Source organism: Bemisia tabaci, chromosome 10 (assembly GCF_918797505.1).
Source record: "Bemisia tabaci chromosome 10, PGI_BMITA_v3".
Taxonomy (NCBI): Eukaryota; Metazoa; Arthropoda; class Insecta; order Hemiptera; family Aleyrodidae; genus Bemisia; species Bemisia tabaci.
The window spans coordinates 24,163,003-24,179,031 of record NC_092802.1 but is presented as its reverse complement, the minus strand read 5'-3'; the positions used below and the strand labels follow the sequence as shown (position 1 = coordinate 24,179,031).

The window sequence follows — 16,029 nt, the reverse complement described above, 5'->3', positions numbered from 1 at the left end:
CCCATTTGACATCGCGCCCTTCTCCCGCGAGTATCCTCATACCATACAACAGCATGTTTTCTCACGGAAAGATCAAAATACTCTTATTAGTAACTCAATGTGTGTGGTATTTTACTGCTGCCCGGAATCCAGATCAACCTCATATAATATTCATTATCGCAGACGATCTGGTAAGTTGAAAACTTTTTTTATAGTTTTATGTAGCCCACTCTGCAAAATAAAGCTATCTCAATATTCCTAAAGTTCCCGTAATATTGAATTTGCTGAAAAATTTATTGCGTGACTTGCCATAATGCGGGCTCCATAATGAAGCTGGTTGCGTCCTCCCTCTTCCTTTCTCCAGCTAGTGCAAGTTGTTGAAGCGAAATGACCTTCCCCCTCCCTTCAATGCCTCTCAAGCTCCACCACTGCATGAGTCCAGGAGGATCAAGCAATACCGTCACAAAAAATTGAATGAAATAATTTGGAAGGGACATACGCTCCATACGCCAGGGTCGTTTTCGCAGTATCGTTTTTTTGAGGACGGGTCCAGGATAAGCGTCGTTTTCATGGGAGTGGGTGGAAAGAGATCATGCACAACAGTGTTTCCGGGCCACAAAGGAATCAGACGGGGGAGGGGGTAAAAACCCCGCAAATTTAACGTTACGTAACTTAAGGATGACCCCATGGATCAATTACACTGGAAAAAAAAAATACATTGGATCTAGAATCCAGACTCTTAATAACATCGACAAGAAAAAATACTCTTGATTCAATCAGATTTAAGCCTAAATCAAGAAGCAAGCCTCTTAATTTGAGCGGATTTCCTTTTAATTTAAGCTTAAATCTGATTGAATCAAGAGTCCTTTTTACTGTCAATGTTTTCAAGAGTCTGGACTCTAGATCTAATGTGTTTTTTTTCCAGTGTATCCCGCAATTTCAAAAGAATTTCGGAGGTTTTTATTTGATTTAATTATTTATCCCATCATATTTCATGAACAATATGTTTAGATTGACGGAGGTAGGGTACCAGGTACTTCATTACTGATTGTTCGAATCGTCGACAAGAATTTTTTTTTCTGCTGATTTTATGGTTTCGTGTCTAGCAACTTCAGCCAACTTTAGACTATGTTTATTGTTCGTAGACGTCAAGGGGTTGAGGCACATCCATGCTCCAGGCTTTTCAAATTTTCAGGGATTAGGGCCAAGTAGAATCTGTTTCAGCAGACCTACTCGTAAATTCCGTGAAAATTAGACGCCACTACCGGGATTCGAACCCGGGACCTATTGACCTAGAGTCAGACGCGCCGACCACTAGGCCAACCTGGCCGGCTGACACGAAAATTTCTGACTGCGCAGTTTTTCTATGCAGATAAGTATTTTTATAGATGAGCCAGACTAGCTGTTCCTTTATTGCAATGTGGAGTCCTGTTAGTTCACGGTGCACCAATTCACGCACTTTCAGGGATGGAACGACGTTGGATTCAGGGGATCGAATCAGATACCGACGCCAAACATCGACGCTTTGGCCTACAATGGTATCGTCCTAAACCGTCATTACGCTTTGCCCTGCTGTTCGCCATCCAGGGCTGCTTTGCTAACGGGAAAATACCCCATTAGAATGGGTATGTATCTGGCGGTTATGGTGAATGAACTTTGTTTAGCTAACCTTATATGGTGTTCAATTTAAGTAATCAAAGTCCGAAAAAAAAGTTTAATGTGGCTCACGGAGAAAAATAGAACGGTACTCAGCACCAACTTTGCTTTAATATCCGCCGGATGTGGTGGGCTGCAGGAAAACATGTCACCTAGCAGAGGAAGTTTGTGCGGAAGTACAGGAGGAATGTGCTGGGGACAAGTGTCGGCTGTGCCCAAGTGCGGAATGGAATGTTAAAGCAAAATCATCATCCGTCCCATGTGATGAAGTCCATCCTCTGGTACTCAGCGCGGTTCTATTTTTCTCCAAGCTGTCCGTAATTTACGTGACGCATTTTTTCCTAATTTTGACAATCACTCACCCCTTGTAACGCGATTGTCATGCTGGTTAAGACACCTCCAAAATTACTGCGTAACATTTGCCCCGACACCCACCCCCTTCTTCACAAAAAAACTTGAAAGCAATTTTGTCACAGAAAAGGGGTTATGATGATGACTTTCATTAAATAGTTTCATTAATAATTAAGGCTCTGATTTGTGAGAAACAAGAATAAATTAATAGACTAAAAAGTAGCATATAAAAATTTAAAAAAGAGAAAAACCAAAAGAACAAGTTCAAATTTAATATACATACCGTTACGTAACGCTAAGCTTGATACCCCTCAACTACTGTTACGATAGGTCATTAAAGTAGGAAGATCCACCCACTTCCTAAAGCGCTACGAAATTTATTGACAGCCCCAAAGTACCGTTCACTGAGAAAAAGCTATGGCTTATAAACCTATTAGAGGTAAATATGGAACACCACTAATAGTAGTACCTCTACATATAATAATAGCACATATACCTTAGTTATGGTACGGGGTACCTTAATTAGGTACAGAGACCTTAGTATGGTTCACAGACCGAGAATCATTAGTTTATTTACGACTATTATAGGTGTTCCATATTTACCTCTAATAGGTTTATAAACCATAGTTTTTTCTCAGTGTTCTATGTTCCCTTCCGAGTGAAAAATTCGCAATTTAACTTGCAAAATCATTGATGATTCAATTGATCAAGAAAATTCATATTAAATTTTACATCCTGGGGACTCATTACGAGTTTCTGTCAGAAATTTTGCAACTTTGTGAAGGAGGTAAAGGGTTTAGAACGCATTATTACACACTGAGAAAAAACTATGGTTTATAAACCTATTAGAGGTAAATATGGAACACCTATAATAGTCGTAAATAAACCAATGATTCTCGGTCTGTGAACCATACTAAGGTCTCTGTACCTAATTGAGGTACAGGTACCATAACTAAGGTATATGTGCTATTATTATATGTAGAGGTACTACTATTAGTGGTGTTCCATATTTACCTCTAATAGGTTTATAAGCCATAGTTTTTTCTCAGTGCAGTTTCGCTGACAATCGTGGTAATTGGAAGCCAATTGGAAGCCAATACCAATTTGGAATTGGTAATTGGTTTTGGAAGTTGGTTAGTACGTGCTGCAGTTAAATAATTTTTACATATTTCGACTTCGATATTCTTTTGAGTCAACGAGTTGCAGTGTCTGTTTTCTCTTAAAAGTAAATTGAACGTATTTCTGCCAAACAGACCTATGTGCATTATGACGTGAGCTCTGTTCTGCATTATACTCCTATTGGTCTCAGGGCTCATGTCTTAATGCACGTAGTTCAGTTTGGTAGAAATACGTCCAATTAAGATAGCGAACTTTGTAAATAAAAGCATAATTTGGTCACTTTTATTAGCGTTTGATCAAAAACATATAACAAAACATTTAAATAATATCTTCGAATTAGTACTATACCAGGTCATGGTCAACGTATTAATTTTAAGAAACTTGCAGGTCTACAGGGTTTCCCACTTATTGCTGGACACGCAGATGGCATGCCTCTGGACGAAGTTCTTTTACCTGAGGTACTTATTTTGATGTATCTATCGTTTGAAGTTAGGTCGAAATCTCGTATCTCCTTTTGCGACGTTGTAGACTTCCTGTCATAGTTCATGACTATATACTGCCATTCTCCCTTAAAAAAAACTAGTCAACGTATAATTCATCGAAACCTTCCTTGATTTTTCTTCTACGCATGCAGACAAATATTTGTAAAACATTTTCCTAGCGTCATTAATCTCAATGAGCCGCAGTTGTGCCGACAGAAACTGCAAAAATGAATAAAAGAGGGGAAAAAACCAAGAAGCACGCAATCTTTAGTTTTAACCCATTTGTACATCGATCTTTTAGAGTCAAATACGTCAAATTTTGAGCGTTTGATTGCGCGTACACCTCGTTGCAGCACAATAAAAGCACAAAATGTAAAAGAAAAAATTAAAGTGCTTTGGAAATCATTAAATTTGACACGGAACCACCAATATTTAAAGAACACACATTATATTATTATTCTCCTTTGATAAATTGATACATATTTTTCCCCCATCAATTTAAATGAGAATAAGCAATGCAGAGTGTGCAGACATTTCAAAAGCATGAGTTAAAAACGCTGACTATGCGAGTATAAATATTAAAGCCTAATAACAGAGCGGAGCGGCGATCTGCCAGCGCTATGCTAGAGGCTCACTGGCGCCTACAAACCTAAGTGGATACGTCACGCATTGCACAATGCTTGAAGTATTCACTTAGGTTTGTAGGCGCCAATGCGCGTTGCGCGCTGGCCGCCCGCCCGCCGTGTGGCGGCGCCTGAAGCAACTATTTCACAACAGAGGTGTTGCACAGTATTATACGAAATTGAACGTATTAAGAATGACAGGCATCCTTTAAATGTACAGATATTTCCTCGCAAAATAAATCAAGATACTTATCGTACACAGGAATAATCTAAGAGCCTTTAGCTGAGGCAAATATAGAGGTTTATCCGGTTCAGGTATAACAAGGTGGGAATTTCTTGAAAGATAATCAAGTCCTGTTACACCAAAGAGGTGTAGAGAGTTTTAGTGAATTTTGTCTCATGGAATTGACGCTCCCTCATTTTTACCAAAACTCTCAACTACGTATATATTATTCTCTGTTGGACCAAACAGACAAAACAAAAACAAGCAGTTCCAACGCCCAAGCGTTGAAGGGCGCTTCTTTGTCAAAGCATATTACTACCAACTTATGTACCCGAAGACTGACGAAGCTGGAATTTAAAGTGGGATTCTTTTACCGCAAAACCCTTCAAAACTTCAGATCGACCGCGAAGACCTGAAACTTTCCACAAGCATTTTGTGATGAATTTTAGTCGGTGGTGAATGGAAACATAAAGGATTCACTGTAAATCAGACGACGGGAAAGAGCGGCGGAACCTCTAAAGCTGGTGCGTCAACGCGATCTAGCGGACAGCGGCGTCGCGACGCCGCGAGGTAGGGCGCGCAGGTCGCGGGGGAGCGGGGCCGCGTGAAGAGGAGTTCAGCAATGGGGAGGGGAAGCGCGGGTCGCGGGGAAGAGAGGGACCGGCCGGCCGGCGGTGACATCGGCGCTGGCTGGACCCATATTCACGGCGTGAACGCAGGCAGCGCTAATGTCTCCGCTAACTGGAGTTGGGGGTCCTTATTCATTCTCTTGGTCCATGACATAACCTTAAACCTTCCGCTCAATGCCGCAAACAGCTGACGTGTCGATGCTGCGCCAAGAAAATGAACCAATCACAAAGTAGCACAGTAATACGTCACTAAAATGAAGAGATCACGTGACTGTTCGTAATATTTTCAAATCGATCTGAAAGTACTGCCTCGGATATAAGTATTTAAAGCATAAGGAGGCCCTAAAATACTTTAACCAGGTAAAACGTCCGTGCGAGATTGTTATGCTTAAAAGCAAAACATTTCACGAAAACTTTTACGAATACCAGATGCAGAAAAAAATCCAATTTTTCCCGGGTGTACCAGAATGGCGTCATTACCCATAAGGCAAAAGGGCATGTAGTATAGTACATGTTACATCGGGGGAGTCGAACGGTTGGAAAGGGCGCATCTGGTACCCAGAAGCGCCCAAAACAAGCAAACCCTCATTTCAGCAAAACCCCCTTCCAAGACGTTATACATTTTCATCCAAAAACGTCGTGAGCAATTGTCGTTTTTATTTACGTGTGGGTCAATTAACTTTGGGTCTCAACTGGCACGTGGACCAAAACTCCCATGCCGAAAAAACGCGTGGACGTAAGTTACTGGAAGAAACAGGTGGGCGGACAAAAAATCGTTGACGAAATGTCCTATGACCACTTATACCCGTCAATATGTAGGTCCGCAATCCTGAAATATCACATCCGTATGCGCTTCACAGATCGGTATGGTGGCCTTCGGAAGTAGCTATAAAACGCTGGGTCTATTTTGGAACGCAGTAGCGTCAATTTTGAAAAATTGTTACTCTGCAACTAAGCGTATTAAAATATCTATTTTTCAATTTATAAAATTGAAATTATTTGTGTTCAATTCTATTTTTGATCGATGCATATGAATAAATCGGCGAATGTGATCAAACTTTTGTTTCAGTATTTGCAGAAATTGGGGTATATTACTCGTCTAATTGGTAAATGGCATCTTGGAAGTTCAAAAACAAGCATGACCCCCACTCATCGTGGTTTTCACTCTCATTTTGGATACTACAACGGATACGTCGGCAATAAAAACGGCATTCATGATTGGGTTGAGTATGATTTTTATACATCAAATCTCTTTGTACAGGGTGGCCCGGACCTACCGTGCCAGAAATTTTTTCGGTTGATTTAAGTCGGACGAAGTTCAGGACAACGGAGAAGAACAGGAAATCAACCCCATGAAATGCGAATTTAATGGTAATGTAGCCCCTCTGGCGTCCCTCGGGGGTGCAAAGGGAGTCCATACTTCAAAAGTCGGGGTTTATGTCACAATTTTGAAATTATTTCATTGGAATCAAAAACCACGGGGAATTTTTACCTAAATCGACACCATGAAATCCACAATCGGCACATCCATATCCGAAATACTCACCTTCAAGGCGCCCTTTCAAAAAATGAAAGTTCCCCTAAATTGACGCAGAGCCTCGGAAAAAGTTGTTTTCATGTGTAATTACCCCCTAAAGAAACCGAATTTGAGAGTAAAATCGTCCCTAGAGGCTTTCCTAAGGGGGCACAAGGAACCCTGAATACTTGTAGGTTTAAAAAGTGAGGGTCCCTCTGTGCTCTATCAAAGGAGCCTCTGAGGACGACAAGGCCCTCCAATCCAGATTCCTTGGGGTCGAATATGCCGCGCTCTTGGATTTAATCATACCTAAGGCAACTGTAAAAAAGGCCTGGGCCTTTCTGTATAATATAGCTCAGTAACTCAATAAAAAAGGTTCTTCTCTTAGATGGATTAATATTATCACTAGCATTCTTTCTACGACGTTTGTTACATTTTGGGCGCTTCTGGGTACCAGATGCGCCCTTTCCAGCCGTTCGACTCCCCCGATGTAACATGTACTATACTACATACCGTTTTGCCTTATGGGTAATGACGCCATTCTGGTACACCCGGGAAAATTTGATTTTCTTCTGCATCTGGTATTCGTAAAAGTTTTCGTGAAATGTTTTGCTTTTAAGCATAACAATCTCGCACGGACGTATTACCTGGTTAAACTATTTTGGGGCTTCGTTATGCTTAAATGCCTCTTATTCGAGGTTGTAGTTTCAGATTGATTCGAAAAAATCACGAACAGTCACGTGATCTCTTCATTTTAGTGACGTATTACTGTGCTATTTTGTGATTGGTTCATTTTCTCGGCGCAGCATCGTCAAGCGTCAGCTGTTTGCGGCTCTGGGTTGAACAACGGGTTGAAGGTTTAAGGTTGCCGGCCAGGTTGGCCTAGTGGTCAGCGCGTCTGACTCTAGGTCAATAGGTCCCGGGTTCGAATCCCGGTGGTGGCGACAAATTTTCATGGAACTGACGAGTGGATCTGCAGAAACAGATTCCACTCGGCCTTAATCCCTGAAAATTTGAAAGTCTGGAGCATGGATGTGCCTAAATCCCATGATGTCTAAGGACAATAAATACTGTCTATCGATGGCTGTAGGTTCCAACGGAATATAAGCCACTAAACCAGCAAAAAAAAAAAAAAAAAAAAAAAAAAAAAAAGGTTTAAGGTTATGTCAGAGAGAATAGAAAGTTAGAGGCCCGACTCGATGCTAGGTAATTGAAACAGATGCGCTCGCAGCGCGCTCGCTGGCAACGTACGCAACTTCTATTTTCTATTGTTTTCCAGAGACTAGTGGCGGGTATGTTGCTGCCGGACCACCTTCACGTAGGCAATTTGTCATACATTGTCCGTCCGCAATACTCTCGCTTGGCCGTATGAAAACGTTCCTCGCATGCGCAGTGATAAAGAAGCGCCCTCCAACGCGTTGGCGTTGGAACTGCTTGTTTGTTTTATGTGTAAATTCAGGTATCCCTCTTTTTTTAGGATAATGTTACTGGGTATGACTGTTACCGCAACGGGAATCGAAGCAAAGAAGAGGTTGTGGGCAACTATTTAACAGATGTTTATACGGAAGAGGCTGTTAAAGTAATTAAAGGTCACGAAAAGTCACCTGAACCACTGTTCCTCTATTTATCACACCTAGCCCCGCACGCTGGTGCCCCTGGTGTGTTGGAGGTTCGGAAAGAAACCGAAAATTCTAAAAAATTTAGCTACTAATCGGACCCGTCAAGGCGATTATATGCAGGTAAGAGTAAATAAAAGAGGGAGACTCCTGTTCTATTCAATTAAGCATCATGATTGAAAGTCCTTAAAAATGGAAAAATAACAATGTGCCAAATGGTTGGAGAATTCCAATTTTCGTAAGATTTTTTGCATTACCGCGTTGTCAAAATGCAAGAAAAAATATGTATCATTTTGACCCATAAAACACGCCTCTGCAACCTTGTATCACCCTATAGATTCTTAAGAATTTAAATTTACTTGAAATAAATAAAGAGGATATGTCAAAGAATTAAGAGCTAAGATCAAGAAACTATGACTTATATAAATCACCACTGAAGCCACTATATAAGAAAGTACTTCTCTGAGGCACTTTTACAGTGAATCACTAGCATAATTTTTGATGATTCATAGGAATGATGGAAGCCTTGGACGACTCTATTGGCGCAGTCGTCGAAGCTTTGGACTCTCAAAACATGTTGCAGAAGAGTGTCATCATTTTCATAGCTGACAATGGAGGCATAACCGCATGGCCATTTTCGCAACTTCAGAACAGTGCGTCAAATTGGCCTCTGCGTGGTGTGAGTTCACTAGTTCTTTTTCATCGGATCAGCCTCAATTTGACGGATTTAAATCACAAAGAACTATATCCATTCGAACATGAGCCCTGAGATCCATAAGAATTCATGCATGGCGGGGCTCATGTCATAATGGATATAGTTCCATTCAATTTAAATTCTCCCAATTCTAACTCTTGCGCTTGAAATGTTTGAAGTATATTTATAATTTTTAGTTATTTTATAGGCGCGAGCGTTAATTATTCCAAATGAATACCAGTGTAACCAGAAATGTGCTCAGTATCTCGGGCGATTGTTAGTTAAATGAAATGATAATATTCATAAAAGATAATAATTTTTCCAGCGTCCCTCATTGCACAAAACATAATTAACAAAGAGATTAGATAAATAAAATGGCTCACAACTTTTTTCCCCCTTTTTTTACCACACCCATGTGAAGATTCTAGTGCCGGTGGACTAGAAACAGAGTTATACGTAAAATTGCACCGATCAGTTTCCCATGGAGATTTTGGTTTAAAAAACGTCTCACCGAAAAAAATGAAGAAGTCTAAAATGTATATTCTAAAAAAATGGGTTTGAGAGAAGGCCATCAAATAATATAAAAATTTCAATCGTATGTCCTGGGCTTTAAATTTTCAGATTTTACATCCTCTGCCAGAAAAAAAGAAACCACCTTTAAAATGTACTGTTACTGGATTACTAGAGAGTGATTTCCGCAATTGTTGTTACGAATATGTTGTTTGTGCTGATTTCAGCTCATTACATACTTGAACTTGAATCTCTGAAGGAGATTTATGTGCGAAAGCAGCCTTTAGCTGCGTCTGCAGAAATTGTTGTTGCGAATATATTGGGCGTGCTGATCTCAGCTCATTGCATACTTTACTCTCTGAAGGCGAATTTCAATGTCCAAACGTAGAGCACCCTGTTGGAGAACAACAGAAGTGAGATTGAATGAATCGCTCAATCCCTACTTCGTTCGTCCTCCGACAGATTGCACAATTTGCGCATATAGAACGCCTTCAGACAGTCAGTATGTAATGAGCTGAAATTAACACGCACAACTTATTCGTAACAACAATTGCCGCAGACGCATCATAAGGCGGATTGTTCTGTTAAAAAAAGAGTAAGTTAGGAAACTTGCATGCAACGAGAGGGTATGCATTCGATTGACATGAATCGAACGAAAATTAAAAACGTGAATCGATCGACTTGAAACGGTCGACGTCGATTCAATGGACAAATAAATGAAAAACCGGATCGAAGTCAGTGGAAAACTTGCACTTACTATGAACATTTTAAATTTCAATATTTCGAAAAGAGGATCAGCCAAGATTTTGATTTTTTTCGATTTAAAGTCTAAACATACTTACCATAGATTCACCTCCTACTAAACGTTTTTGGTTACATTTTGGTCGCATTTGAAAATGAAAAAAAGAGATTGAAAAGTGGAAAATCAATTTCAGGAGACGCATTCTTTCATTGTTTCAGATGAAATTTTCTCCATCTGAGGGTGGAGTCAGAGGAGTGTCTATTGCTTGGAGTCCACTATTCAAAGACCTTCGCAAAACCTTCGAAGAATACATGCACATATCTGACTGGCTTCCAACTTTATATTCCGCCGCAGGTTGAAGAAAATTATTATCATTAACATGCATATCTAGATGTCTTACTTCGAGAACGGCCTAACGTGGAGGGAATAAAAAAATGCGTCATATAAGGGAAAATGTTTTTTAGGATCACGTGCATCTTTATCCTCCCCCCCCCCCTCCCCCGAAAAAAAATTGTTAACTTCAAATTGATAAAACAAGGGTGATTTTCATTCATTTTGAAAGAAGCCTGGCTACAATAGTTATATGTTGGAGTGTCAAAAGTAAAAGTTTCCACTATTGCCAAGATACCAATGGAGGATAACTCGAAGAAATCCCAAAATGCACCATTCAGTAAATAATCAAATAGTTTATAGGCTGCTGCGGGACTATTTTATGAAACTGAATAACATGCACCAAAGACTGTCCATTCGCCAAAAATTTTCGGGAGAATAAAGTTCCTCTCATTTTTTTCATTTTTCCCGGTAACTGGGCACTTTTACCAACGAAATTATTCAATTCGAAATATATCGAGATTTCATAATCGGTTTTTTCATTTGGTGCATAATTACAAAACACCGCGTGCATAATCACCGAATGGCTCATCCATAATTAAGATGAAGAACCAATGTTGATCAGTAATGTCAGAAACGACGTACCTTTCATGAATGTTTCATTACAGACAGGTGCAGAAATAGACTTTCCAACGTGCTTTTTTTCTTTTCGGTAGACTAGGTTTAACTAACTCACTCGAAAATAAACGTGCAATTACGTGACTGCAGGCAGATGATCTTATTACTTGATAATGTTTAGTCATGGAGAAAAATGGCATTAACTAATCGCCCTTTGTGCTTTACATCAAAGTCGCAGGCACAGTTAGGTAGGTAAGGGATCCACTATAAGCACAGAGAAAAAAAAATGGTTTTAGGGATTGAACTTTGGTTCATATGGAGCACCAAACTTTTTTAGTGAAGTCAACCAAAGTTTTGGGTACAAGCAACCGAATTTCGGTCAGCTTGACCGGTCTGCGATTTTTGTGACCGAACATTTCCGGTACCTGAACTGGAATAGCTAATAGCTGGTCCAATGTCCAATAGGTATATCGAAATTTTTTTCTGAGTGTGGCCTTTCCATCTCTAATGAGAAAAACTTTTCTAAAGACATTTTCTTCTTTATCATCTTAATAATATCATTACGTTCTATGCTTTTCAGCGGTTTTAACCTTGCATACCTTCCACGAGAAATGCTAAGACATGGCCCCTCTTCTCTCTCCAAAAAAATGGACTTATTTCTGCCACAAGGAAAAATGTGCATCAAGACATGAACCCTGAGACCCATAAGAATGTCTGAATAACAAGGCTCACGTAATAATGCACATAGTTCCGTTTGGCAAAAATTACGTCCGAATGTCTGAGTTGGTCGCTGCTAACACATCTGAACCTAGAAAAAACCTTTGAGCAAAATTATTTTACCTTTATTTGGATTGCATTTAGCAAAAAGGATCAAGCGCGATTACAGTTTTTTCAAAATTGTGCAACTTCTCCTTTTTTCTTTTAAAAATGTGTGTATGTATATGCCGATTTTACGGCGCGCTAGCTCTGCGACGCCTACTCTCCACAGGAATCAGCCATGGTAGAGATCCTCCGGAAGCTGGCTGCTGGCCATCTCTTCACGGATGCCCTCTACCCACCGTTTGGCTGGACGCTCTCTCCGTCGCCTACCTGGGGGGACCCACTCCAACACCTTCTTTTAATATATACTTGATATAAGCACAGTATTAAAAACACAATTACCTATTTTCTTTTACGCGTATCAATTCGTCGGTCAAAAGTAAAAATATTTGCTGTTCTGGGAGATTTTTAGTACATACTAATGAGAGAAGCAACATTTTTACAACATTTTAGTCGCGCTGGTTCTTTATTGCTAAATGCGACCCGTTGTTTTCATTGAATTGATGTCATTTCTCTAATTCTTCGATTTATCCTAGGAGGCAATGCAGACCTGTTGGAAGGACTCGATGGAGTCAGTCACTGGGATTATTTAATCGGCAAAAATACTAAAAGCCCACGAAATGAACTCTTAGTTAACATATTAGAAGAAGTAGGTGACTGGGCTATCATCAAAGACAAATGGAAATTAGTTCAAGGTAATATCACCAACTGAAAGCATCGACAGCTAACTGGCATTATCCGTAGCCAATTTTAATATTTAGTTGCATTTTAGATTTAGACATCAAGATGATGTCAGAGTATCATCAGGTTGGCTTCGCAGAGACAAACAACCAATGATGATGTTCTTGAAGCAGAGTGGTGTCACAATAACGAGACTCACATGTGAATCAGTGAGAACGAAAACACACCAACTCCGAAAAATGAAAAGCATCAAGACACACACGAAACCAAACAGTAAATGAAGAAATTAGTCTAAGAAAGAGGTTTTTGGTGCCGAAATACAAGCACTTAAGGGCATTTTAAAGGTCCAAGTTGGAACAGATGCGCTAACTTCAATGACTTTTATAAAAATTGACCGTCTCTTATGAAAATTGAGCAATTTCGAGATACCGAGTTGGTGTGTTTTCGAACTCACTGATTCATTTGTCAGAGAATACACTTTGATAAGCATCACTTTCGCGGTTGATTACGTCATAAACAAACTTTTTCAAAGCGCGATATCTCGATTAATATTGAACGTAGAAAATTACTATTTGAACAGATCTTATTACTTTTTGCTAATCTACGAGAATCAAGCATCAAAATACGATTCTGTTACCAGCGCAACTGATCCATTGAGGTATACTTCCTCCTATTGATAAAACAGAATCATAAAGTTTTCTCAAATTTTGCAAAAACTTTTTCTTGCCGATTTTTCTAAAATTGTTGTTGATACTTCTTACGCTACGGCCGTTTCGAGCAACCGCTCATCGTCGGGTGTTTAAAAAATTTATAAAAACTAAAATTATGATGCGCTTTCGCGATCGCGAGTAGTTCGGTATCCGCGTCCGCGTTCGCTTTCGTGATGTGACTGATGACAATGGAGATGTTGCATGTTTGAGGAATTTGCGATTTGACTGTTGATTCTTACGTTAAAGTTCGCGAGAAACACGACGGTTTCACTGGTTTTCTCTGAAATCAACTCCCAAGCTCAAAAAAAGCTCTCAAAGTGAGGCCAAAATGGAGGGGATATCCCACGCTATCCTGAGAGTCCATCTCTACATCAAGACAAACTCTCCATGCAAAGATAGGGAGCAAATACATTGGCAGTGATGCCGTGTTTTCAGTTTTGGAGTCCCCAAATAAAGTGGCAGCCCTGTCAATGTATTTGTTCCCTATCTTTGCATGGAGAGTTTGCCTTGATGTAGAGGTGGACTGTCAGGATAGCGTGGGATATCCCCTTCATTTTGGCCTCAACTTGAGAGCTTTTTTTGAGCTTGGGAGATGATTTCAGAGAAAACCAGTGGCACCATCGTGTTTCGCGCGAACTTTTACATAAGAACCAACAATCAAATCACATATTCTTCATGAATTGAAGAAAGAAGACGATTGAAAGAATTTGATGAAGTATGACCGATAAAGTTAACAAAAGAAGTGATAGTTTCCTCTCAAATTTTCAGTCAATGCTACTCAGCGGCGTAATATCACACAGCTGTACTTCGGCGAGAGCGGTCGAAATGGTGAGAAATACTCGATGGATCTCGTGACGACCGGCCGAGTATCCCGGATCCTACGGCGGAATCAGCCCTCGGATAATTTACGGGAGGAATACACGGAACGCCGTGCCACCTTGGATATGACGTCAGCATGCGCAGAACGTATCGCAGCAGCCGCTTCGAGCTCCACCGATCCCTTCATCCCTCCTGATCGGTGTCATAAAGCACCCTGCCTTTTCAACATCCACCAGGACCCGTGCGAATTCCATGACGTGGCTGAGCAACATCCATCGGTTGTCGATGCACTGCAGGAACTAGTCGAGAGCTACGCTTCGGAGGTGGTTCCGGTGCAGAACCATGGATTTGACCCGGCCTCGCACCCGAAGAATTGGGATGGTTGGTGGGCTAAGGAGCCCAAGGGGGTAGACGGGTCGGAGGGCAGGGGCATGTCCTAGTTCCCAGACACGAATAACTCAGAACAAATCTGCCGTGATAGCGAAGAGACCAGTAGGTGCAAAAATGCAGTTTTCAGAAAACGGGGTCTGGAGCTTCTGACCAAAATATTTAATTGAAAAATGCCTTCCGTTCTTTGTCAAATTGTCACTAATCACCCGAAAGACTCCTAGAAATCGTTTGGATGATTAAAAATCGACTGATTTTATTCCAATTACATACAAAGGGTATTTTTCATTTGGATGATAGGCTATTGTTAAGCAAGGCAGCCGTAAGTGATATCTACTGCAGGGCGCCGGGTTAAGGGGGTGGCCACATGGACCGCGGCCCATGGCGGCAAAAATTTAGGGGGCGTCAAATTTTGCAATCTTTTTGAATGTAGGTATCAAAAAATGAGAGAAAACAATCGGATTCAGAAAATAAATTATAAACGAGAAAAGGCGAAAAAACCCCTCATTTCCTGAGAGTAAAAGCGTAGTAATTTATAATTGTGACGTCTTTCGGTGATACAAGAGACAACACCTTTAATTAGTCAAGTTAAGAGAGGAACCAAATACGCCATTTGACCTGGAACGGAGCGGTGCGGCGGTCGGCATGAAACACATAGCGCCTAAAAGACTGCATGAATACTTCACGCATTGCGTCAAACACACTGCGGTCAGCAGCAGTCGGCTTGAAATGCATAGTACCTACAAGACTACATGAATACTTCACGCATTGCGCCAACACAGTGCGTTCGGCGCGGCGGTGGAAGTTAAAATTTTTAACCACATTTATGTTTGTTCTTTCATAATGCATGCTTTCGTGGTTGTGTTTTGGGCTCACAACAAACACATTTTAGGTTAGAAATTGGCAGGAGGCAGCACTGTACTTGAAAGCACTGGGGCTCATGTCTTAATGCAAATAGTTCCGTTTGGCAGAAATACGTCCATATATGTCTCGTTTTCATACAATTCAGATAAATTATGCTGTTTTAGCTATTTCAGTGATTTCATCTAAAAGAGTTTAGACGAATTTTGAAGGAAACTCGATTTAAAAAATTTGACACTTACTGCTCTTTTCGCTATCACGGCAGAAATCTTCATCCTGAAATGCAGTGTGTAATCTAAGAGCCGTATTTATGCTTTGCCCAGTTGGCAAAATTTCCCAGATTGCGCGCGGTCTGAGAAAATTGTTTGCTCAGTTCGCGGACGTGGTGGCTCAAATAACCATTATCAAACGCTCCATTATCAACAGCTCACTAAAAAAATATGAGTTGCATGTGGACGTATTTCTGCCAAGCGAAACTATTCACGAAAAGAAACAATGGTAATGTGGGCGTGATTTCCTTTGGAGAAATGAAAAAGCGTGATTTTACATTCCGGCAAATATGGAACAATTGGACTGCATTTTGCAATTAGGAACTATAAATTCCTGCTCGGTTTAAAAACAACGTATGTGCTGTTAGTTTCCCTATGCACATAAGTGTTTTTTT

At 40.5% G+C, this 16,029-nt stretch overlaps 1 protein-coding gene across 1 annotated transcript; it reads left to right on the top strand.

The window, feature by feature from the left end:
* Positions 1-982: 982 nt before the first annotated feature.
* On the top strand, positions 983-14,557 carry LOC109042337 (arylsulfatase B-like). The gene is made up of 9 exons (XM_072305281.1): positions 983-1,012; positions 1,445-1,604; positions 3,493-3,563; positions 6,132-6,284; positions 8,056-8,281; positions 8,707-8,873; positions 10,359-10,494; positions 12,444-12,602; positions 14,067-14,557. Exons 1-9 carry the CDS (start codon positions 983-985, stop codon positions 14,555-14,557), a joined length of 1,593 nt encoding a protein of 530 aa, XP_072161382.1.
* The last annotated feature ends 1,472 nt before the right edge of the window (positions 14,558-16,029 follow it).

Coding starts and splice junctions, on each gene's coding strand:
- LOC109042337 (XM_072305281.1), top strand. CDS start 983: ATGTTTAGATTGACGGAGGTAGGGTACCAG. Junction 1,013..1,444: donor TGACGGAGGTAGGGTACCAG/GTACTTCATTAC, acceptor ACGCACTTTCAG/GGATGGAACGACGTTGGATT. Junction 8,282..8,706: donor CGAAAATTCTAAAAAATTTA/GCTACTAATCGG, acceptor GATGATTCATAG/GAATGATGGAAGCCTTGGAC.